This window comes from Myodes glareolus, chromosome 6 (genome assembly GCF_982192425.1).
Source record: "Myodes glareolus chromosome 6, mMyoGla1.1, whole genome shotgun sequence".
Lineage (NCBI taxonomy): Eukaryota > Metazoa > Chordata > Mammalia > Rodentia > Cricetidae > Myodes > Myodes glareolus.
Window position 1 is genome coordinate 50,247,986 of NC_142031.1, and position 24,628 is coordinate 50,272,613.

The 24,628-nt window shown below is 39.6% G+C and overlaps 1 protein-coding gene across 1 annotated transcript; it reads right to left on the minus strand.

Annotated features, from left to right (window-relative positions):
• Positions 1–783: 783 nt before the first annotated feature.
• On the minus strand, positions 784–17,171 carry LOC146894247 (uncharacterized). The gene is made up of 6 exons (XM_087907558.1): positions 17,026–17,171; positions 13,767–13,868; positions 12,662–12,728; positions 3,860–3,986; positions 3,596–3,656; positions 784–2,512 (listed from the first exon to the last, which is right to left on the minus strand). The coding sequence occupies exons 1-6, from the start codon at positions 17,169–17,171 to the stop codon at positions 1,606–1,608; spliced, it is 1,410 nt and encodes a 469-aa protein (XP_087763684.1). The 3' UTR covers positions 784–1,605.
• Between the last annotated feature and the right edge of the window lie 7,457 nt (positions 17,172–24,628).

Below are 24,628 nucleotides of genomic sequence, written 5' to 3' on the forward strand. Positions count from 1 at the left end.
TATTCATTGATTCTCTTATTGTCTGTGCTACTGGGGTTCTGCTTAGGAAGCGGTCTCCTGTGCCTATGTCTTGTAGACTACTTCCCACTTTCTCTTCTATCAGGTTCAAAGTGGACAGATTAATGTTGATGTCTTTAATCCATTTGGACTTGAGTTTTGTGCATGGTGATAGATATGGATCTACTTTCATTCTTCTACAGGTTGACATCCAGTTATGCCAGCACCATTTGTTAAAGATGCTTACCTTCTTCCATTGCATACCTTTAGCCCCCTTGTCGAAAATCAAGTGATCATAGGTTTGTGGGTTAATATCTGGGTCTTCTATTCGATTCCATAGGTCGACTTCTCTGTTCTTATGCCAGTACCAAGCTGTTTTCAATACTGTAGCTGTGTAATAGAGTTTGAAGTCAGGGATGATTATACCTCCAGAAGTTCCTTTATTATATAAGATTGTTTTGGCTATCCTGGGTTTTTTGTTTTTCCATATAAAATTAATTATTATTCTCTCAAGGTCTGTGAAGAAGTTCTCTGAATGTGGCTGGCCCGGAGTCTTTCTGAAAAGCCATTGACAATGACACTGGGACTTGTTTCCTCTGCATATACTGGATTTTTGGGATCCAGTCTGTTTGGATACTCACCTTCCTGGACCTGGAGGGAGGGGGGAGGAACTTGAACTTCCCACAGGGCAGGAAACCCTGACTGCTCTTAGGGATGGAGAGGGAGGAGGAGAGGGAGTGGGGGGAGTGGGGGGGTGTTGGGAGGAGGGGCGGAAATGGAAACTTTTATAATTTAATAAACTTTGAAAAAAAAACTAAAACAAATCTTTAAACTAATTTTCACTCATGAATACTTTCTTCTTAATATAGTTGTTGAGGCATCTAAAGACTTATAGAGTTTTTCTCCATCATGAATTGGTTCATGTAAAAGCACATACACTTGAGGTGAGAGAAATCAATCAGTCTCAGTCTGCAGTATCATTTGGTAAGATTTAGGAAATGTCCCAGTGAAAGAAATATGTCCCTGCAGGTTGGCCTGAAAATTTATATCTGCACACCATTTCCAGTTTACACTTTCTGCTTTGTGCTGCAGGTTAAGGATGGGAATTCTTAGCTTCCTACATTAGCTGCCATATATAACACTTCTTTCCAAGTTATTTTCATGGCAATCCTGTATTGCTCTGGAACCAATGGCCAAATCAAACCCTTTTGTAAGTTCACTTAGACATGGTATTTTATCACAGCAACAGAAAAGGAACAATTACACATCTACGAAGTTTTCACCCGGATATACCATCTCATGTAAATGAACAGAAGTATGAAATCTAAAAGGGTTAGCTTATCATCTCAATTCATCCAGTTTTTGTCCACGTGGGTTTGCAGCTGTAAAGAGAATCAAGAGGGGTATCATAATGCTTGAACAGACTTGATGCTTGCCTGTTTTTTTTCTCTCCAGAGTAAATAATCTTCTGTAACTGAATGTAAGTATGTTGGCTGAAGATCTTACTAAATGATTTATATTCAGATACTCTTGGTACTTTTTTTTTCAAATTCTCAAAGTTTACTGTTATATTCAAAGGCTTTCATAGACCTATCACACACTAAAATTTTACTCTTGTATAAAGACTACCATAACTTGCAAAATTTTGCTACACTGACTATATTTACAGAGCTTCTCTACAGTATGATTTTTGCTTATGTTTTCGAAGACTACCGAAATATACAAAGGTTTTACCACATTGATTACATTCATAGGGTTTCTCTCCAGTATGCGTTCTTTGATGTACTTGAAGATTATAGTGACATGCAAAGGCTTTACCACATTGAGTACATTCATAGGGTCTCTCTCCAGTATGTGTTCTTTTATGTACTTGAAGATTCTTATGATATGCAAAAGCTTTACCACATTGATTACAGTCATAGGGTTTCTCTCCAGTATGTGTTCTTCTATGATTTTGGAGATGACTGTGATGTGCAAAGGCTTTACCACATTGATTGCATTCATAGGGTTTTTCTCCAGTATGTGTTCTTTTATGCGTTTGGAGATGACTGTGTTGTGCAAAGGCTTTACCACATTGATTACACTCATAGGGTTTTTCTCCAGTATGTGTTCTTTTATGCATTTGGAGATGACCGATTTGTGCAAAGGCTTTACCACATTGATTACATTCATAAGGTTTCTCTCCTGTATGTGTTCTTTTATGCATTTGGAGATGACTCTGACGTGAAAAGGCTTTACCACAGTGATTACACTTGTAGGGTTTCTCTCCAGGATGTGTTCTTTTATGTACTTGAAGATTATTGTGACACGCAAAGGCTTTATCACATTGATTATATTCATAGGTTTTCTCTCCACTATGTGTTCTTTTATATGTTTGGAGATGACTGTGATGTGCAAAGGCTTTACCACAGTGATTGCACTTGGAAAGTTTCTCTCCAATATGACTTCTTTCATGCCTGCAAGGATAATGGGTACATGGAAAAGCTTTACTACTTGCACTGTCGACTCTTTATATCTGTATCAGTTCATTTTACAATCGGTCTAATTTTAAAGAGTAATCAGGTCATAAGTTTATGACTTTGTTTACACTTATGTTGTTCCCCTTCAGTAGGGAATGTTTTATATATTTGAAAATGCCAGTGATGGTAAGAGCCTTTACTACCTGGCTCCCATTTATGGTATCTTTTATTTCTATGGGATTTTTCACATATTTGAAGAGAACTGGGAGAATTCACACCTTAAAACCACTTACTTCATTGATAAATTTTCCTATATTGTGAGTCATACTATATTTTCAGAGTGAACCAGAACAAACAGAAGTATTTACATATTTCTAGCACTCATAGGGCTGTTCTTCGATATGGATTGGTTGATGTATCCCCCCAATAAAGCAGGAAAATCAATTACTTATAAACTTGAATCACATTCAACAAGTTTACTCTGCATGGGGACTATATATATTCTAATTATTCTGAGACAGAGAGAGGTGCATGGCTTCTATTCATATCCTATGCTCATATGGCTTGTATCCATAGTGACATGTACTATACCTATTAATGGAAGAATAACAAAAAGATTCTACATTGAATTTACAGTTTGACATTCTCTTCCTCATAAACATATGGTACATGGATTATGGTTTCTCCACAACTCTTCTCATCCCTCCTTAAATAATGATGCTAACTACCTGTCTCACTAAACTTAGCAAAGTAGAAACAACTATATGAGCAACAATAGCTTTACTATGGACTACTTGCTTATTAGAAGTTTTTGGACATATACTTAGCACTTATCCAACATGTATACATCTTAAAATATAAGCGATATGAAACTAAATGGATTGGCATAGCTCTGATTGAGATATGAATCAAGTGATGATATCTGTAAAAGCATTGATTTCTTGTCTTCCTTCTTAAAACAATGACTTGCAAACACAATTCACTTACCTGCCCTTGAAGTACATGGCTTTGTGAGAATTTAATGATTATCAATGAACTTTAAGCTGTTATTATTTATGCTGCTGCTTTTCTTTAAAACTTCCAGATACAATAAAATATCTTCGCAGGCACACTTGTATCAGCTTGCACATGAAAATTACCTTTCATATCTCCGAGAACTGTGACAATGTCCTTCAATATTATGACCTTCCCATTTGTAGCCTAAAATATAGTACCAGGAAATGTATGATATATTATTGGAATTTGTGTAAAATTTAAGTTACAATCTTCAGTGATCCTTAGAACCATGCCTTACTCATTCACCTCATTCTTCCTCATTTCAATTAAAATTACAGAAGAGCATTGATAACCAAGGAACAGTTGTCCCCTTATTTTAAAACGTGAAGGAAAATTCGCAGTATTACCTATAGCAGTGAGGTTCACATAGGTCTCCACCATCACATCTTTGTAGAGATTCTTCTGGGAAGGATCCAGCAAAGCCCACTCTTTTCCAGTGAAGTCAACATGCACATCATCATAAGTGACTGTATCCTAAAATATGCCATACATGTATACAACAAAAAACATGATATTGGCAACATTGTAAATGTATACTTCTTTGACAATATAGTCATATAATTCTGGTGCTTCCAACACTTTTCTTTGATACAGACATTATATCAAATCACTTTAGAAGGAAAATGGTTAGGTTTACCCTTATCATTTCTTAATGCTTAGAATGGGATATCACCTTGTAAAAGACATGGCTAATAACAGACATAGAGAAACAGGCAATCTGATCAGCAGTACTGAGTATACCCCCAGAGAAAGTGTATGAACAATTACTAACTAAAAAAAAAAAAAAAAAAAAAAGGAACAATACCATTAATCCCAGCACTCAGAAGGCAGAGGCAGGTATATCTGCCTCTGAGTTGAATGGTAGCCTATGCAATCAGTTCCAGGACAGCAAGAAGTAAATATTAAGAACCAATCTCCCCTGCAAAAATAAAGAAAGAAAGATAAAAAGAACTCAGGGCTTTTACTGAAGCTCCTACACAGAGTTGTGCATTCACTCCAGTTCTGTTTTTATCTTCCAGAAATCTGAAGTGTTCCAGTTCAAACAGTTCTTACTACGAGTAAGATTTTAGTAACTCTTACTAGTAAGATTTTAGTAAATCTTACTAGTAGGGACTGCATATTTAAACAGTTACAAATTGACAGATAAAAACATGAGTGATGTAAATGTTGATCATAAATAATCAACATAGGCCAGGAGAAACGGCTCAGCAGGTAAGAGTTTTTGCTGATCTTGCATATAGGTGGGCTCAAGTGCCAGAACTTACATGAGAGATCACAATTATCCATTATTTCAAGCTCAGGGAATCTAAGACCATCTTTTGACTACTGTGAGGATCAGTCACACATGTGACACATAACCATGTGTACAGGCCAAAGAATCATATTCATTTTTAAAAATTAAAATAAAACAACAAGCAGAAAGAATGTCAAACACCAGTAACCCAATGACTCAGAAGGCCCAGGCAGTATTAGTGTCATGAATACTACCATTCTGGGGAAGAGAATGACAACCTCTGCCAAATTTCAAAATTCAAGTTTTGAAAAAAAAAAAAGCACAAATAAGAGAACATGCTTGACATGCACAAAAACCTACACTCTAGGCCCATCACCCAATACTTTATATAAAACAAAGAATATAAGCCAGGCAGTGGTGGTACATGCCTTTAATCCCACACTCAGGAGGCAGAGGCAGGCGGATCTCTGTGAGTTTGAGGCTAGTCTGGTCTACAAGAGCTTGTTCCAGGACAGGCTCCAAAGTTACAGAGAAACCCTGTCTCGAAATCTCCCACCCCCCCCAAAAAAAACAAGGAATATTGGCCAACTTTTAATCTCAGCATTTAGAGCAAGAGTCAGTTTGAGACTAGCCTGGTCTACAGAGCAGCTTTCATTAGAGCCATTGCTACTCAGACAGACCTTGTCTTCAGAAACAAAAATAAAAACAGCAAAATGTTAAAAAAAAAAATCTGGTGATCTGAAGGTGGGTAACAGTCATATGACTAGGGCAGACTGTGGGGCTGCTGGCAGTGGCCCAGAATTTACCCCTACTGCTTGCACTGGCTTTGTGGAACCCATTCTCTTTGAAGGGATACCTTGTTCAGCCTAGATATCGTGTGGAGGGTCTCAAAACAATGTGCTTTACCCTCTCTGAGGAATGGATGGAGGGGTGAGGGGGAGAAGGTGGAGGGAGCAGGAGAAGGGAAAGGAGTGGGAACTGGAATTGACATATAAAATGAGAAAAGATTGTTTCTTCAAAAAAATAAATAAAACAATAAGGAAAGCAAAATGGCTTACCACTGAATAGCAGTTGCTTCAACTGTATCTAATGTGATGTAGTGATATCATATAGTAGTGATACTGTGACAGCAAAAGGAGGAAGCTGGCTGATTTCTACTGTGTCCCACCACAGTAGAAACAAAGAGCAGGAAATGGGTTGAGGATATAGACACTCAAATCCCATCACCATTGAGAAATTTCACTCAGAAAGGTTCTTCCTACTAAAGGATCCACAAGCACCCCAAAGGAAGTCATCAAGGAGAGACACATGTTCAAATGCATTACCCTATCTGAGCTTTTCACGCAGTTGACTAGATTCAGACACAGGTCACTATAGGGTCAGGGTCATCCATGAAGAAAATGCATTTAGTCACTTCAATGATCCTTATAATCTGCAACCACCTATGCACTGTTCAAATGTCCAGAGTCTCTTTTGACATTCAAGACATTCTCTTGTGTAAGGAGCGTCCTGCAGCTTGGTGGTAGACGGATCCTTTTGATGTGGCCGCACGGGCCAGAGAGCCTTGGGCTTGTATTTTGCATAACTGAGCCTTGGTTCCCTAGCCTATCTCGAAACCCCAGAGTTTCAACAGAATGGTATTAACCAATGAGCATCCGAGCCTCTCCACCCTAGAAAAGCGGCTGCCTTTGGGTTTTTTGCTCTCTCTTTCTCTCTCTCTCTCTCTCTCTCTCTCTCTCTCTCTCTCTCTCTCTTCCTGCTCTCTCACTCTCTCTCCCTTACTCTCCCTCTCTCTCTCTCTCCCTCTTTCATTCCCCCGCATTCCCCCATTCAACCGAGGGCTCCAAATAAAGGTGTGATTTGGGAAGAAATCTCGATTTCGTGGTCGTCCATTCCTGCTGGTCAGGAAGCGCGCCACACTCTTGACTGTAATCCTGTAAAATCAGAAGGTAAGTTAAATATTTCCAGCATCCAATAGCACAGAATACCAATTCCTATTCCAAAGGAAAGGAATTGAGACATCGTGAGTGAAGATTGGGCGTGAGGAAAGACAGAAACCCAGAAGGACAGCCATCAAATCCGGTAGTAGCTCTGTATCAGACATGTGAAACTTCAGTTTCAAAGGGCTTAGATGCCTCTACGATCACAACTACCCATACATCTCTCTTTGGTTACTTCCACTCTTTATATATAGTTCTTCAAGTAAGATGTCTCATAGCTTAAATATCTCAACATCTTATGGGCTCAAAATACAGCCCAGGCTTCATCCACACAGCATCATGCAATAAACTCTCACAGTCTCTCACTGAAGAGAGAGAGACTGTTTGGCTCTGTGTTTGGCTCTTCCAAACACAGATGCCTACTAAATAAACTACTGCTGAACTAAATCACCAGACTAAGAACGCATGGCTTTAAAGTTTGCATCTCTCTTCTTTCTAGAACCAGAACAATATTAATAACTCCCCCAAATTCAGTTTCTAAGTTATGATGGACCCTCCTAGGACTAGAGTTGCAGCAGGTTTTGTAAGAAATTGCTTCTTGGGACAAGGAATTACTTTGTTAGACCTTCCATTAACTAAGAGCATAGAAGGATGGGTTCTCATCCTTAGGGCACCTTGCCAGGCTTCCAATGTAGAGGAAGAGCCTTCTAGTTAATGGTGATAATCTTCCTGAAAATTCCTGCCTATACTTGGCACGTGACTACCATCTGAATCCACCTATTTCTGTTCTTCTCTACAACCCACAGACTTTTCATTTATTTATGACCCACCTATGCTTTTTTTATACTGTAATCATGAATGAGTCATCAGTAATAGTCACCCAAGAGAGTCAATATTCCATCTAAAAAATTCAGTCCATTATTTTTTAATTCTGCCTTACTGAATTTTTGGGAGGCAAAGGCATAATAATAAAGGCTAGGGGCCAAAATATCACACAAATGACCTCTAGAGGTATTTATCATGGAATCTATTTGCCACTGAAATTCTATGACCTGGACTTTCACTTACTGTCATTATGCTCAACACTTCCATCTTCCAGGTCCTTCAAGAGCAGGTGATTAAGCTATCTGTAGAGCTTTTTATGGGTTTTGCCAAAGTCCCGATATCTTCCATTCTTCCAAAAGATAATGTTCCCAGGTTATGCCCAACAACAAAATCACTTTTGGTGTACCAGTTTTGGTCTAATTTGTATCTCTGCTGCTGTGATTAAATTCTCTAACCATAACATCTTGAGTAATGACTGGGTTTATTTGCTTGATTCTGGCAGATCACAATCCATCATTGTAGGGGCTTAGGATAAAAATTCAAGATAGCAACTGAAGGCAAAAAACACGAGGAATCTTTTTTTTTGAAGAACATTTTTCTTTTATTGAAAATAGATTTTTTTCCATACAACATATTCTGATTGCAGGTTCCCCTTCCTGTATAAATGAGGAATCTTTACTCCTAGTCTTCTCTCTTACTTGGTCATTGTTTCTTCTCAGATAGCTCTCTTATTCAGCCCAGACCAACCTTCTTAGGAATACTGCACCGTCAGTGGAAAGACTTTCACACATCAATTGTCAATCAACACACTCTTTCAAAGACATAGCAGCCAGCCATTCTGATGGGGTTACATCTCCAATTGATGTTCCCACAGATAACTGTAGGCTCTCACATGTTAACAGCTGGAGGTAAAAAGACACAGAGACAATGATATATGAGAAGGTTTTAAAACCCCCAAACCAAGGTATCAACCACATCAATATCTTAAATAGTAAAATCAGAAACTTGATGATAGTAATGACTGGAAAAACAGATATGCCAAGAAAGGAGAGGGAACACGCCTCTAAGAGCAAGAAGAGTCAGCTAAAACCGTTTCTCCACAGAAAATCTCCAAACCAACAAACACAAAGAACTCACAACATAATAGAGCAATATTTCAGAAAATAAAAATAGGTGAAGGTCCATCATTTTCCAGAGAAACAATGTAATCAGATTATAGCCATTATAAAGAAAATTCACAGAACATAGAAGGTAGCAATGATAAAAGGAAACACAAAGACAAACCTACAAATTTAACAAGAAATTTAACAAGTCCCTTAAACAAGAACTATAAAACTATAACCAAATTCAAAGGAGTCACTGATGACCACTCACCCTGTGTGTTATAAGAGGTTGCTTGTTTGTTTCCTGGCCACCCAGCAGCTCAGACACAAAATAATCACACAGAAACTATATTATTTTAAACCCTGCTTGACCAATGACTCTAACGTATTTCTGGCTAACTCATCTTAAATCAACCCATCTCTACTAGTCTGTGTATAACCATGAGGCTGTGGCTTACCGGGTAAAGTTCTGGCATCTGTCTCTTACAGGACTATATGGCTTCTCTCTGACTCTGCCTTCTTTCCTCCAGCATTCAGTTTAGTTTTCCCTGCATAGCTCTATTCTGCCCTACTATAGGCACACAAAGAAGTTTCCTTATTAACCAATGGTAATCACAGCATACAGAGGGGCATCCCATATCACCTCCCCTTTCTGATTTTTTTTAAAAAAAGACCTCTTACAACATGTGTGCACTAGAGTTCTCTCCTTTGCAAATAATAGAACATGGGTTGGGTGAGGAGGTTTGGTGCATCAAAATTGGAAGGAATTCACTTGAAGCCTTTTGACAATTCTGTACTGTAGAAAATAATTTTGAATACTAAAACTATCTCATTCTCTTTTGATAAAGAAAAGGATGTCTGTTAGAATTGATTAAAAACAATTTTGTTTACTATGATTGATGATTGGATGTAAGTCTACATCAGAGTGAGGAAATGAAAAATTTCAAACCAAATGAAAGATAACAGATTTTTAAAGGAATATTGAATGATCTGTATTATATACCTAAAACAACTTGTTAATTGCTTTATAAGTCATAAGCACTTTTAAAAAAAAGTTGATCCCCATTGTTATGTGTATGTTTGTATGTGTGAGAGAGAATGTTTTCCATGTGTGTATAGGTGACACACCAAAGAGTCCGCCAGATCACCTTGATCTGAAATAACACATAGCTATGAACCTCCCAACTTGGGTGTTGGTATCTAAACTCAGGTCAAACCCCAGAGAATTATTGTTGAGTGACATATGTAACCCTCTTAGTACTTTTTATCCAATAAACTAAAAGTCTTTCAAAGATTAACAACAACAAAAATCTAAATAAAGATGTTAAATAAATGATTCCTGGGACCCTGATGAATCAGTATTAAGACATTATGCATTGGAATTAAGGAGACTGCCCACAGACCTTCTCCAGTCTCTGTTACCCAAGACCCAATACTCATGATTCCTCTAGGGCTACAACAGAACTACGTCTACAGCTTCACCTTCCCCAGTCCATGTCTCCTGTGGATTCCACAGATCGTCCCTACCTGCCCTTCTCTTCTCAACTCCTATCTGTGTCCCATCATCCAATGGGGATAGACACCCTCTACTCAACTCTTGCCACAGCTGCCAGAAGATCAGTTAGGTTGTCTACAAATCTACCACATTATCCTTAACCCCAGTCCTGGTTGGCACAATTGCCTCCATCACTGGTGTACAACACCAGAGGCAGCTTCCCCTACACCCTCTTCATGTCTCCTGTGTATCTCTAAGATCATCTACCCCGAGCCCCCCTTTCCCCTAGTTTTCAACATCAGCAAGCATTCCCTCTTGAATACACCATCAAGAAGGCCAGAAAAAAAGAAAACACTCAGCGGATACCTGCTCTGCAACTCCAGACAATGAACAGAAACTCAGGAACAAAACTTTCATCCAACCAACATCAAGTCAGACACCAGCACCTAGACCTATAATCACCCCAAACCCAGATGCTTAGCATAGGAATACAATCAATAACAGCCAGAGCAATATGTCACCACCAGAGCCCAGCTGTCCTACCACAGCAGGCCCTGACTACTTTAACACAGCTGAAATACAAGAAAAAGACCTTAAAACCAAGTATATGGAGATGATAGAGTACCTTAAAAAATGAGTAAATCTCTCAAACAAATTCATGAAAACACAAACAAAAAAAATGGGGGAAATTTAAAAAGCCCTTCAAGAAGGCTAGGAAAACACAAACAATTGGAGTAAGCCAATAAATGCCTTAAATAAAGCCAAGAAAAAATTGAACAAATATTTGAAGGAAACAAAACTGTTTAAGACCTGAAAATGGAAACAGAGACAGTAAAGAAAACACAAACTGATGGAATTCTGGAAATAAAACATTTAGGACTACAAACAGAAAGTACAGAGGCAAAGTTCTCCAATAGAGTAGAGAGATGGAAAAGAGTCTCAAGACACTGAAGATACAATAGAAGAAATGGAAATGTTAAACAAAGAACACGTTAAATCCAAAGATTTCTTAATATAAAACGTCCAGGAAATCTGGTACATTATGCAAAGACTAAACCTATGAATAACATAGAGGAAAGAGAAAAAAAAACAGCTCAAAGGTCGAGAAAATATTTTCAATAAAATCCTAGAAGGAAATTTTCCTAATTTAAAGAATATGTGAATGACGGTACAAAGAAGCATGCAAAACACCAGACAGATGTTTCAGAAAACAAAGTCCTTGCCACACAATAATCACAATAGTAAACATACAGAACAGAGAAAAAAACATTAAAAGCTGAAAAGGAAAAACATCAAGTAACATATAAAGACAGACCGATGAGAATTATGCCTGACTTCTTAATGGAGATTCTAAAAGTCATATAAGGTCTACGAAACATGTAAAGCAGGCAGTAAGAAACCTCAGGTGCAGCCCAGATTACTATATCCAGAATATTTTCAATCTCCATGAATGAAGAAAATAAGATATTCCATGATAAAGTGAAATTTAAACAATATATATGACCAAATTCAGTTCTACAGAAGGTACTAGAAGGAAAAATTCACTCCAAGGAAGCAAACAACACACATGAAAACACAGAAAACAAATAATCTCAAATAAGCAAAACCAAAAGGGAAACACACACACAAACACATGCAATCTCATATACATGATACCAGCACCACCACCACCAATAACCACAAAATCAAATAACTGGAATTAATAATCATTATAATTCCTTATATCTCTCAATATCAATGGCCTCAATTCCCCCAATGAAAAGACAGAGATTAATGGTATTGACCAAAAATAATATCCATCCTTCCACCACATACAAGAAGGCATTTCAATATCAAGGATAGCTATTACCTTAAAGTAAAGGTGGGGAAAACATATTTCAAGCAAATGGAACTAAAAAGGGAGCTGGTGTAGCTATTTTATAGACTTCAAACTGTAAGGACATAGGAAATTTTAAGAAGCTTTGCTTGATCAGAAGTTCAAGAAACTTTGTAACATCAAAAGCTAGTCGAAAACAGGAACCTCTGGAAAAATGTTCCTGGTGTCCTGTAGACACGCAGACAGAAGCAGGAGTAACTGCTTGGGAGAGGTGTGTGTGGGGGGGTGCATAGAAGCAGAAGTGACCACTTAAAGGAGGAAGGGGGTATGCAGAAGTAGCTCACACCCTTTGTTTAGCAAGACCAACCCCCTTGACCCAAAATAAACCTGGCTTGTGGTTTTTGTCTATATGTATCAACCCCAAATGAGCAACGGGAGCTCTCCCTACTGTACTGTGTTGTATGTAGTGAACAGCTCCCAGCCTGGCTGGAAAGAATAAACCTTGCTTTTGCATTCTGGAATTGACTGGATTCCGGTGTGTCTCTCTAGGGGTCTCAACTTGGGCACAATAAAACAAAAATTAATCAAAAGAGATGGGAAAGAACACTCCATATTCATCAATGGAAAACTCCACCAATATGACATTTAGATTCTTAATATCTATGTCCCAAACACAAGGCCTCCCACTTTTGTAAAAGAAACACTTCTAAAGGTTACATCACAAATTGATTCTCACACAGCGTTTGAAAGTAGTAGATTTGAATACATCACTCTCGCCAATGAACAGGTCATCCAGACAAAAACTAAACAAGGAAATATTAGAGCTAATGGAATTTATAAACCAAATGAACCTAAGAGATGCTAGTACAAATGACAGCTCCAGAGACCTTCTCTGAACACCCCACACCAACCATGGCATGGCTTGTGGCCTTTTTTACAACTCCCTACAGCAGAGGCAGAGGAGAATCCTGGTAAGAACCTGCAAGCTACCTGCCACTAGTACTCCTGATTGCTAAGCCTTCCCAGAGTCCCTCATTGGCTAGGGTCACCCAGTTGGGCCTCAGAATATTACCAGCTCCCCTACTGGGTGATCAGAGATCAAATCACTCAGCTAGCACAGTCTTTCCAGCTCAGCCTTCCAGCCCAGTGGACAGGGCCCTAGTCTAGAAAGCACTTTAGTAGGCATTCTTACACTCTCCTAGAGCACATTCTATTCCTCATCCAAAGCACAGGGTCCTTTGTGTACACATTCCATTACATAATCAATGTGCAGTGCAGCCCACCCATTGCCTGGTAGTGGGGTAGCCCTGCAGCCAAACATAGGTCATTATGAACACAGTAGCTGTTGTTACTGTGAAACTATTGTTACTGTGTAGCTATTGTTAAAGAAAGATAGGCCATGTATTAGAAAATAATGAGGGGTCATGGTAGAGCTTGGGGACAGGAAAGAGAATGTGAATATGATGTAGCTATAATCTCAAAAATTTATCTTGAGAAGTTGAAACAGGCTCTGTGGCCATGTCCTCCAGAGACTAAGGATTTATATTAGAGCACATCAAAGATTTCTCAAACCTTTTATCTCAGGGTGCATATCTAAAACCAGGAAAATAACAGTCCTGGTACACAGGATCACACATTTTACTCAGACCTATTTTGATTAAACTACTACAACTATAGCAATTTGGTTTCATGATAAGGTCAGTCCTTTATCCAGATTCTTGATTGCCCTAGTCTGTGGACCCCAAGAAATGGCCAATCAGGACATGTATGGAGCATCTAAAATTGACTACCTAATTCCACATTGGTAATCTCAACTACTGTTGAAATAGGAAAGCTCTCACCCATCGTCCTGCTTCCTCTTTCTGTACCGTGACTCTACCGGCTTCAGGCTTGGTCCATGAACCCAATTCTTGCACAGATCCCTCTTCATTTTGAAGTCCCCACTAAAAGTCTGAGAGATTCAAGGTCACTCATTAACTGGTCTGCTTTTTCTTCTCACTGACCAGTCAAGGCCCAACCCTGAAGGAGTTGCAGGATTATCTAACCAGCACTGGGCACCAGAGGAAGGATTAGGTGGTCAAAGCAATTCTCAAGTACATAGCATGAGGCAAGCCTCAATCACATAGCACAAGGCAGTGATATTGCAAGCACATAGTCTCCCATGCCAGGATGGCAGAGACTCTCCCTCCCCATGGGAATCCACACTCAACAAAGCTCAAAGGGCAAGGGCCACTACCCAGGTCACCACAGGGACAAACAGAACCTCAGTCTGGGTTATGTTTCATCCCTGTCCAAGCATCTCTGACAACTCAGCCAATCTTCTCTTTCTGGTCTTGGGACAGTGGTTCCTACACTCATTGAGGCATGACTTGTGGTCCTTTTTACAGATCCTTACATCAGAACAAGAGGAGACTCCTGGAGAGAACCTGTAAGTTACCTCTTACCGGTGCTCTTAGTCACCAAGCATTACCAGAGTCCCGCATTAGCTAGGACCACCCAGTGGGACTTCAGGACAGTATCCCCCTAATGACTGAGCAGAGAGCAAAAGACTCAGAGCAAAACCCCTCCCTGGTTTGCCCTTCCACACGATGCTTGCATAAGACCCTAATGTGAGAAATTTGTAGTTGAGTAAAATCCTCCATTTTCCCAGAGCATTTCCTGTTCTTCCTCCAGTGCACTGGGCCCTAGGTGTACACATTCCATTACACACTCAATGTCCAGTGTAGCAAACCCTTTACTTCATAGCTGGGAGGTCCTGCAACCAAACACAGGTCACATTCAAACAGTAACTGTTGATAAAAAGAGGCCATGGATTAGACCACAATGCAAGGGCTTGGAAAGAGATAGTGAAAATAATGTAATTATAATTCCCAAAAAATTCTATTAAAAAATAAAAACAGACTTTATGTCCAAGTGCTCCAGAGACGAAGAATTTGTTTTAGAGCATACCAAGTACTACTTACACCATTTTTTTCTTGGAGTATACGTCTGAAACCTGGAAAACACAGTCATGTTAGGCAGGCCCACAGCATTTTATCCAGTCCTTCTATTTTGCTTGAATTACTGTAATTACAGTAATTTGGTTTAATGATTAGTTCAGTTTTTTACATAGATTCTTAAATGTCTGGTCTGTGGACCCAAGAGATGGCCAATTAGAATATATATTGATCATCTAAAATTGATTACCTCACTACTCATTGCTAATGCCAACTACAGCCGCAGGAAAGTGTTCGCCCTCCTTCTTGCCCCTCCCCTTCTCTGCTGTGACCACATCTGCTTTACAGTTGTCAGTGGACTCGGTTCTTACACAGGGCCCACCTCACTTGTAAATTCACAATAAAATCTAGAGAATTTAGGGGACACTCATTCATTGGTCTATATTTCCTTCCCACAGGCCAGTCAAGGACCAGCCTGGAAGGAGAACTAGTCAGAAGAGACAGAATTAGATGTTCAAAGCAATTCTCAATTACATATGGTGAGGCAAGCCTGAGCTACAGGAGACATGGATAGAAATCAGTGGTTCTCAACCTTCCTAATGCTGTGACCTGTTAATACAGCTCCTCATGATGTGGTGACCCCCCACTATAAAAATACTTCACTGCTACCTCATAACTATATTTTTGCTACTGCGATGAACTATAAGATAAATATTTGTACTTTCCAATGATCTTAGGCCAGTCCTGTGACAGGGTTATTTGATCCCCTGAAGGGAGCCATGACTTCCTGCCCTAAACTGATATAAATAAATATATAAATAAATAAACAGCACTTAAGAAAAAAATGGAACAAAATCCTTAAACTAGGAAACACTGAAAAATAAAAAATGCAGTAATGCATTTAAGGAAAATAAATGTTAAAAAGAATACCAATAATTAATGTTTCAAAATAATAAAAATAATTGGAAGAACACTTATCTATACTGACTTTGAAATGGAATAGGTACTTCCCTGATAGAGAGAATGCCATTAATAAGAGATTGTATGACTTGTCTCATTTAAAATGCTAGTCACTGAATGCCATAAGCGAACACATGAAGTTACAGCCAAATGCCTGTTTCTCAAACCCCTCAATTGACTTAACTGTGTCAACCAGGATTGCACACATCTGCATAGAAGAGCTCGCTAATTGAAAACTGAACACTTAGTAGTTCAAGCTATTTTTGCTAAACTGTATACCCATCAATTCTGTCATCTTCATTCACATAGAAGGAATTAATACAAGCGGGGGAATTACATAGAAAGTCACTGATCACGCCCCATCATTCCTTCTTTGTAATGGAGACCCCTGAACTGCACTGCCTTCAGCTTCAGTCTGCGATGTAGCTGTTGTCTGGTCTGTTTCCCCTGCAATGTGCACAGTACACTGTTCCTCCTCTTCTGGTCTGAAGGGAGAAATCACGCTCCACACAGAAATCCTTCCCCTGCTCTGCAATGGACAGTCCACTGTTTAGGGTGGTTAGTCAGGAGGAGAACAAGGGCAATGCCTTGTGGGCCTACAGACAGGGTTCAAGTACATCTCAATCAAAATAGGAGACCTTGACTCAAAATCACTTTTCAAAAAGACTGGAGATGCCATGGTTCTAGAATTAACATACCTTTCTGGCACACCAGGACTTAGTGCAGGTTGTGACCCTGTAATGGTCCCCTGAGCAGCATTTAGAGGCAGATTTTTTTCTGCTGATTGAAAATGAGGGTTGCTCCTTTGTTATGGGAATGTAGCTGGCTAATCCTGGGGAACAAACATTTGCATCTCATCATGCTAATCTCTAACAGATACAATTAGCATGCCACTTACCTTTGGGGTATTTGGGCTGCAGCTCTCCCTGACCTAAATTCTACTTTGTGACTGAACGTTTCCTCAGCACTGTTGAGTCCTTATACCATCAATTCTATTACCATCAATTCTACTCTTCTACATCACAGTTTAGCAGTGGAGTGCTACTCTACACAGGAGATACTGTTTACAAGCTCCATAGAATTACCTCCAGACGGCTCCTAAACCTAAATGTTAAATCTTCAAAGTGCAGGACTTCTGGAAGATACTAAAGGGACCAGGGCTGAGTACAGCACATGTGTTTCATTGAGACGGCAACACAATCACTAAGGACGCAGCCGGGGTTTGACAGTGACGTCAACAACAGGGATCTCCCAAGGCATAGTCCCGTTCCCGATGCTCTGCGTAGATGCAGCCAACAAAGTGAAGTTACTCGGTGGCTGCCAGCCAACCCCGGGAATTGCAAAGACCATGCAGGATTTGCAGGACCATGCAGACCATGCTGGAGTTTGCAGAACCAGTAGGAACACGCTGCACCATGCTGGCTCCCAACCAGCCAGGGGTGCACGCACCACACTGATTCCCAAGGCTCAACTAGCGGCTCCTCCCAGTCTGGGGATAGCAGCCGAGAACTCACCATGTCGTGGTTTTCCAGCTTGCCCACGCTCTCTGCTCAGCTCCCAGCCACAGCACTCACAGCACAGGACAAAACCACTGGCGCCAACTTCTCTTCAAAGCCAAGCCAGAAGCTGGCGGCCGGAAGGACCCTCACACCTTCTGACTGGCAGGTCACCTGGAGGGTCTGATTGGCTAGTGAAACCTGAGTGACAAGAGCACCTGCCATAGGGTTATACTACGCTTAAAGACACAGCACAATGGCTCCTGACCCTGCCTTCCATCCCAAAGACCTTTTCTAGATCAGCAGAGATAGGCATTTCAATAGCATCTGCCCCTGGCTCCGGTAGCAGAATCTGCTAACTTCCTGCACTCCATAGGGACGCCCGTCTTCCTCCTGGACATAATGTGCCTTGGTAGCTTGTACAGTCCTCTACACTATGTGGAGTGGAGTCATTCCCTGACACACAAGTAGAAGGATACCCAGAACAGTAACAACTAAGGACACGAAAGGAGAGGTTTGTTTAGTGGCTTCACACTGAGGTCAGGTGAACTGAAGGTCACAGACTTCAGACAACCAGGAAAGAAAAGCAGGAACTAGATCACTAAGAAGATATTGGGTCTTTCTCTCGTCAGAGAGCTGGATGATGGCTCCATTGCTTTAGGAGTTTTATTCCTGAAATTCAGAGCAAACTTCTGGCAAATGAATAGTAATATAGGGTTCAAGGAAAGCAGAATACTTAGAGACTAATGGAGCTAGGAAGAATGTGTTTAGTTATACGGGCGGGCGTTTTGCCTGCATGTGTCTGTGTACAGCACTTAGAGAGAAACCAGAAGAAGGCAGGAGATGCCTGGGACTGGAGTCACAGCAAATGGAACCCAGCTATCACATGGGTTCTGGACATGGAACCTGCTCCTCTGTAACAACACCCAGTGCTCTTAATTGTTGAGCATCTCTCTAGTCCCTCTTTTTATTTAAAATTTATTTCCATAAATTGATAATTTAAAGATATTACATCACTTTCCCCTCTTATCTTTTCTTTCGCTCACTTCCCAAACCCCTTCCATCTTCTTCCTTGTTAAGTATGGGTGAATAAGTATGCTGAATACATAAATACAACTTGCTGCATCCATTTCTGTTGGTTGTACATATATGGATAATTGGTTGGCCAAATTGTATTGAATAAACAGTTAGGAATCTCATCCCTGCCTGAGGCTTACTCTCTCAAATGGAGGAAAATTCCATTTTTTTTAATCAGCATGTGGTATCTGGCCCTGACTAGGCTGCCTTGGACAGGAAACATAATCAAGAACAGCAAGCTGACAATGGAAAATACCTTGCCAGTTAAGATCTCTGAAGGTTTGGTAACAGCACCCAATTTGATTCCTAATACATGTAAAAAATCACTATCTCTGACTCTGGCATCAAGTTCTGACACCATATCCTGTCCTCCATGGCCATAATAAGAAGAGGAGACAGACCATAAAAAACTATTTCAAAATATGTGTGGTAGTGCATTCTTTAAGTATCAGTATGTGGACACCGAGGCAGGAAAACCACTGTGAGTTTTAAAGCCTGTGCTACATAATCTACATACAGACCTGCACACACATACCCCTCCCCCCACACACACCGGAAAAGAACCAAACTTAATAACTTACAAGAATAGAAGCATTCGAGAATTGGGACAATACAATGCCTATTAAAGTCATTTCAAGTGTCTTCCACTGGTTGTCATAGAACCATTTTCAAAAATAAATGTGGCCAATCATGTGAACACATGCTATTAATCCCAGCCCCTGGAAGAAACTGAACATTTGACAGTGGGCCACCAACCATACCATGAGACCTGAACTGCCCATCATGAACTGGGTGTTAATGGACCCACCAAGTCATGTGATGTTATCTCGCTTGTGCAGATAAAGCTTGCCCGAAGATCAGAGGGCAGAGTTAGTTAACTAGCTAACCACAGAGGTCTGGAGGTCTGCACAGATAGACAGGAAGTGGTTTAGCTGGGTGGAGAGAGGAAGTGATAAGGCAGGAGGAGGTAGGAGCTTGGGATGTTGAGTAGGTTAGGTGGATGTGGTTTTGCTCCTTTGTCTCTCTGATCTCTCAGCACTTTATTCTACATACATGAGCATGTACTCATGCTACAACTAGGGCCAGGTTTACTGATGTTTCTGTACATCATGGAGGCACCACGCAGAAGTGGAAAGCTATAGTTTTTCAACCCCATTCTGGGACAACCCTGACGAATGCTTGTGTGTATGATATTTTGTTTGTGTTCTGACAAATACAATTTGCCTGGAGATCAGAGGGCAGAGGTAAGTCATTAGTTAACCATAGAGGCCAGGCAGTGGTGGCACACACCTTTAATCCCAGCACTTGGGAAGAGGAAGCAGAAAGATCAGGAGTTCAAGGCCACCCTGAGCTACACAAGATTGAATCAGTCTAAAAGAGTAACAGAGCCAGGAGGAGGTGGCTTAACCCTTTAATTCCAGCACTAGAGAGATGGGGGCAGGAATATAAGGCAGGTGGAAACAGAATCTCAACTGCCCATTCAATCTGATAGTTTGTAGAGACAGGATCTTCCCCCACTTAGTCTGAGATTTCACAGAATTAAGAAGCCTCTGGTGACTGGCTGCTCTGCTTCTCTGATTGTTCAGCTTTATCTGACTCCAGGTTTTCATTGATTGAGACTAATTAGGATCACACTTCGTAGTGGTGAAGAGAAATCTTCACAGTGGGCAGAAGTTTGGGCAGTACACGTGGTCGTACAGTTTGTTTGAAAGGAGAAATGGCCAAATGTACAGCTACCTGCTGGTTAATCAGCTGTAGCCAATGAATTGACTGCATGGTTTGGGACTTGGAAAGAGTGTAATTGGAAAATTGGTGAGAAAGACATCTGGGGAAGAAGTAGGTGGATAGATCTCTCTAAATGGGCAAAGGGTGTTAAGATACTTGTATCTCATGTGAATGTTCACCCAAAGATGACTTCACCTGAGGAGGAGTTCAAAAATCAAATAGTTAGGATGACCCTTTTTGTGGCTAGTCAGCCTCTTTTCTTAGCCATTCACATCATTGCCCAGTGGGCCCATGAACTAAGTGGCCATGGTGGGAGAGATGGTGTCTATGCACAGACTCAACAGCAGGAACTTCCACTCACTATGGCTGATCTGGCTACTGCTGCTTCTGAGTGCCAGATCAGCCAAGAGCAGAGACCAACCCTGAACCCCAGATAAGCACCATTCTCCAGGGTGTCCAGCCAGCAACCCAGTAACAGGTTGAGTACATTGGACCACTTTCTCCATGGAAAAGACAACTCTTTGTCTTTCTGGGAATAGATACTTATTCTGGTTATGATTCACTTTTCCTACATGCAATGCTTCTGCCAAAACCACTGTCAATGAATTTACAGAATGTCTTATATTTTACACAGTGTTGTAATACATGATATTTTACACAGTATTGTAATACATGATATTTTACACAGTATTGTAATACATGATATTTTACACAGTGTTGTAATACATGATATTTTACACAGTGTTGCAATATATGATATTTTACACAGTGTTGTCATACATGATATTTTACACAGTGTTGTAATGCATGATATTTTACACAGTGTTGCAATACATGATATTTTACACAGTATTGTAATATATGATATATTACACAGTATTGTAATACATGATATTTTACAGTATCACTTCTGACCTGGGAACTCACTTCACAGCCAGAGAAACACAGTGGTGGAACCATAATCATGGAATCAACTGGTCTTACCATGTTCCACAGCATCCTGAAAAAGCTGGCCTGAGAGAAAAATGGAATGAGCCTTGGTGTTGAGGAAATTCATTGAGCCTATAGCCTTTTAGATACTAGGGAATGGATAGAGGTACTATAAGCACAGACAGGAAGCTTGCCACTCTTTTTCCTTTCATTTGGTTGGAGATCATAGTTCAGTTAGCAAACCTAGTGTCCACAGAGCAGAGGAACACAGTGGCTTTCTGTTGTGAGTGATCTCAAATAAATATTTGTTATCTTTTATTACAGGCTCTCATGGACCTCATTTAATTATGCAACATTTTGGCACCCAATGTTCACATGGACTAAGCCCCACCCCCACATCCCCGCCACTGTACTCCTCTCTTTTAAAAAAATCCAGCCTGCCAGTGGTGATGCATGACTTTAATTCTAGCACTTGGGAGGCAGAAACAGGAGGATCTCTGAGTTTGAGGCCATCCTGGTCTACAAGAGATAGTTCTAGGATAGGCTCCAAAGTGACAGAGAAACCTTTCTCAAAAAACCAAAAGAAAAAGAAAAAGAAAAGAAAGAAAGAAAGAGAGAGAGAGAAAGAAAAAAGAAAAAAGAAAAAATTCTGCTTGGTTTTGAGTTTGAGTTTTGCTTATGAAATTCATAGATGGACAATGTTGGAACTTTTCCTGGACCACTTTGGTGGTACAACTCTGACACCTGCTGGCCAATGTCACTATTACATGTTAATCTCTCAACAATTTGTAACGGGGGTAGCTTATCTGATATTAGATTGCAATTTGTAAACCACTCTCAAGATAATGGCAGATAATATTACCATTCAAGAAAACCTCTCATTTCTACTAGGGATGAAATCTTAAATAAGGCATATGACCTATCTGGGAAGTATACATTCTTAGCCATAGCTGTTTGTTATTAGTTTGATTTTCAATATTCTATCCTTAAATAAATGGCTTGATAACAGAAGCAAGAATGAGAAATCTATAGAAATGATACAGACTTTATAGACTGGTAATGAGAAGGTAGCTGAAAGGATTCATACTGTTGAAGTTGACAATCAAAATCTGTTTAAAATTTATGAGAAGTTAGCAGACAGAACATCCCTCCTGGAAGCCAATCTACATGCCAGCAGAATAATCTGTAAGGATGAGAAGATATCATTAGTAGAACATTTTAAAAACTTGGAATTGCATGTGTAGAATGAAAACCAGAAAATAATTGGTTTGATGAAATTGTTAGAAATATTCACAGATCAAGAGATTCAGACTTTAAAAAACACAGTGATAAAAAGATTTGAATCAATTGAAGAACTTATCAGAACTGATAAGCAAAGAGAGGAGGTACATACAGAAGACAATAGTAAAGATTTAGCATTGCCAGTTATCCCTCAGAGTCAGAGATGACTTACCAAGAGTTTTAACTATTTATCCTGTAATTACCTCTGAAAAGCCAGCAAATACTCAATTTCCAAAAGGTTATACAGAATGTAAATGGGAGCCTATATGTATGAAAGATCTAAAAGATATTAAGAAAGCACTACTTTCTTACGGCATGCATTCATCATATGTGGGGTAGTTAGTAAAGATACGGGATTCAGGAAATAAGGTTACTTTACATGATTGACTTCAGTTGGTTTCAGCTGTATTAGATCGTTGGCCACATATACAGTGAAAGAGCTGTTTGAGAGAGGAAGCTAAGGCCCTTGAACATCAAGGTAGAGTCAGAGTTTTTAAGACCTCACAAGATCAAATTCTTGGTGAGGGCTGTTATGTTAATCTGGATAGTCAAGCTACCTACAATGACCACATCTTGTCCCTATGCTATACAGAAACTTGGAATGCTTGGGACAAGATTCAAGAATAAGAAAAAGAATTGAATCACATACTAAGGATATACAAGGCCCAAGAGAACTTTTTAGTAACTTTTTGCAAAGATTAACTAAAGCTGTACAAATAGGAATAACAGATACAGAAACTAGATGAGTATTCATTGAATCTCTGGCTTTAAATGAAATTGCTAGCTTAGAATGCAAAAAGATACTTGGGCCTTTAAAAGTCAGATCAACACCAATGGATGAATGGATCCTGCACACAGTCAGTGTTGAGTCATTTGAATATAACATTGAGGCTTGGATAGGAGAAGCAATTTCCAAAAGTATGAAGAAACATCAAAATACCAAATGTTTTAATTGTGGTAGAATAAGCCATCTGAGAAAGGATTGTAGACAGGACATTCCTAGAAATAATGTTTCTTCTGGAAATGACTCAAATAGAAGATCCCAATCATCTGGATTAGGCTGAAGATGTTGCAAAGGTCAACAGTAGACAATAATAGTAGACCAACAAGAGACACACAGGCAACCCATTACTACTGGGGAAATCCTTGGGAGGGTCTCTCGCAGGCCCCCAGGTTACATGTAGTCCAGTCATTTCCAGTCACTGTGGAGGACTCCAAGAAACTTAGAAGATCCAGTGCCTGGTGTAAAAAACCATACTGCTCTTGATGGTAGAGTAATCATGGAGAACAAATCAAAAATTTCAGTAGAAAATAGAAAACATATTTTGGCAGACTTCTGTAAATGATCAAAGGCTAAATGAAGTACAAATAAATCACATTGTAATTGAAGGATTACTAGACACAGGTGCAGAAGTGGCTATTATTGCTCCAGAATCTTGGCATCTGAATTGGTCTCTTCAGGAGGCAGATGTTCAATTCCTAGGAATAAGAACCCTATCTCAAGTAAAACAAAGCATGAGATGGGTTGAAGGCATAGGACAAGAAGGACAAAGAGGAAGGCTGAAGTCATATATGGCTAACATACCAATGAATCTATGGAAGCAAGATCTGTTGCAGCAATGGAATACATAAATTAACATTCCTGCAGTTTCACAAACTGACCACAAACCAACTCATGTTTCCGGGAAGGATATTATAAGGTATTATTAAAAAAAAGTCACAAATGATTCAGGCTGTAACAAAACACACACACACACACACACACACACACACACACACACACACAGAGACCAACAACAGGCAAACTCTCAGTGGTATCAATGGCCCTACTTTTAAAATGGTTAACTAAGAAACTTATATAGGTTAAACAATGGCCTTAGACAATAGAGAAACTACAGGAGCAACTAAAAGCTATTTAATACTGAAGAATCAATTAACCCTTAGAATTTTCCTATATTTGTTGTTAAAAAGAAATCTGGAAAATGGATAATGGTAACAGATCTAAGAGCTGTTAATAAGATGACTCAACCAATGGGCTCTCTATAATACATTCCTTTGCCTTCTCTATTTCCTAAAGGTTGACCTCTTATAGTTATTAATTTAAAAGACAGTTTCTTTACTATACCATTACAAGAAAAAGACAGAAAAATTTGCCTTCACAGTACCGACTGATTCAGTAATCACACATTTGATAGAAGTTATGGCCATCATGGGTATACTTGCCTAAATAAAAGCAGACAATGTTTCAACATATGTCTAAAAAACGAAACAGTTTTTTGTTTAATATAATATAAAGCA

Bases quoted from the DNA above. Each gene is read 5' to 3' on its own strand.
- LOC146894247 (XM_087907558.1), bottom strand. From the start codon at position 17,171: ATGGTCTTTGCAATTCCCGGGGTTGGCTGGCAGCCACCGAGTAACTTC. The intron at 3,987-12,661 runs GTGAGAATCAAT...GGCATATTTTAG, and splicing joins CTACTACTTTCAAACGCTGT to GATACAGTCACTTATGATGA. The intron at 2,513-3,595 runs GTAATTTTCATG...GAACTGATACAG, and splicing joins AGTTCTCGGAGATATGAAAG to ATATAAAGAGTCGACAGTGC.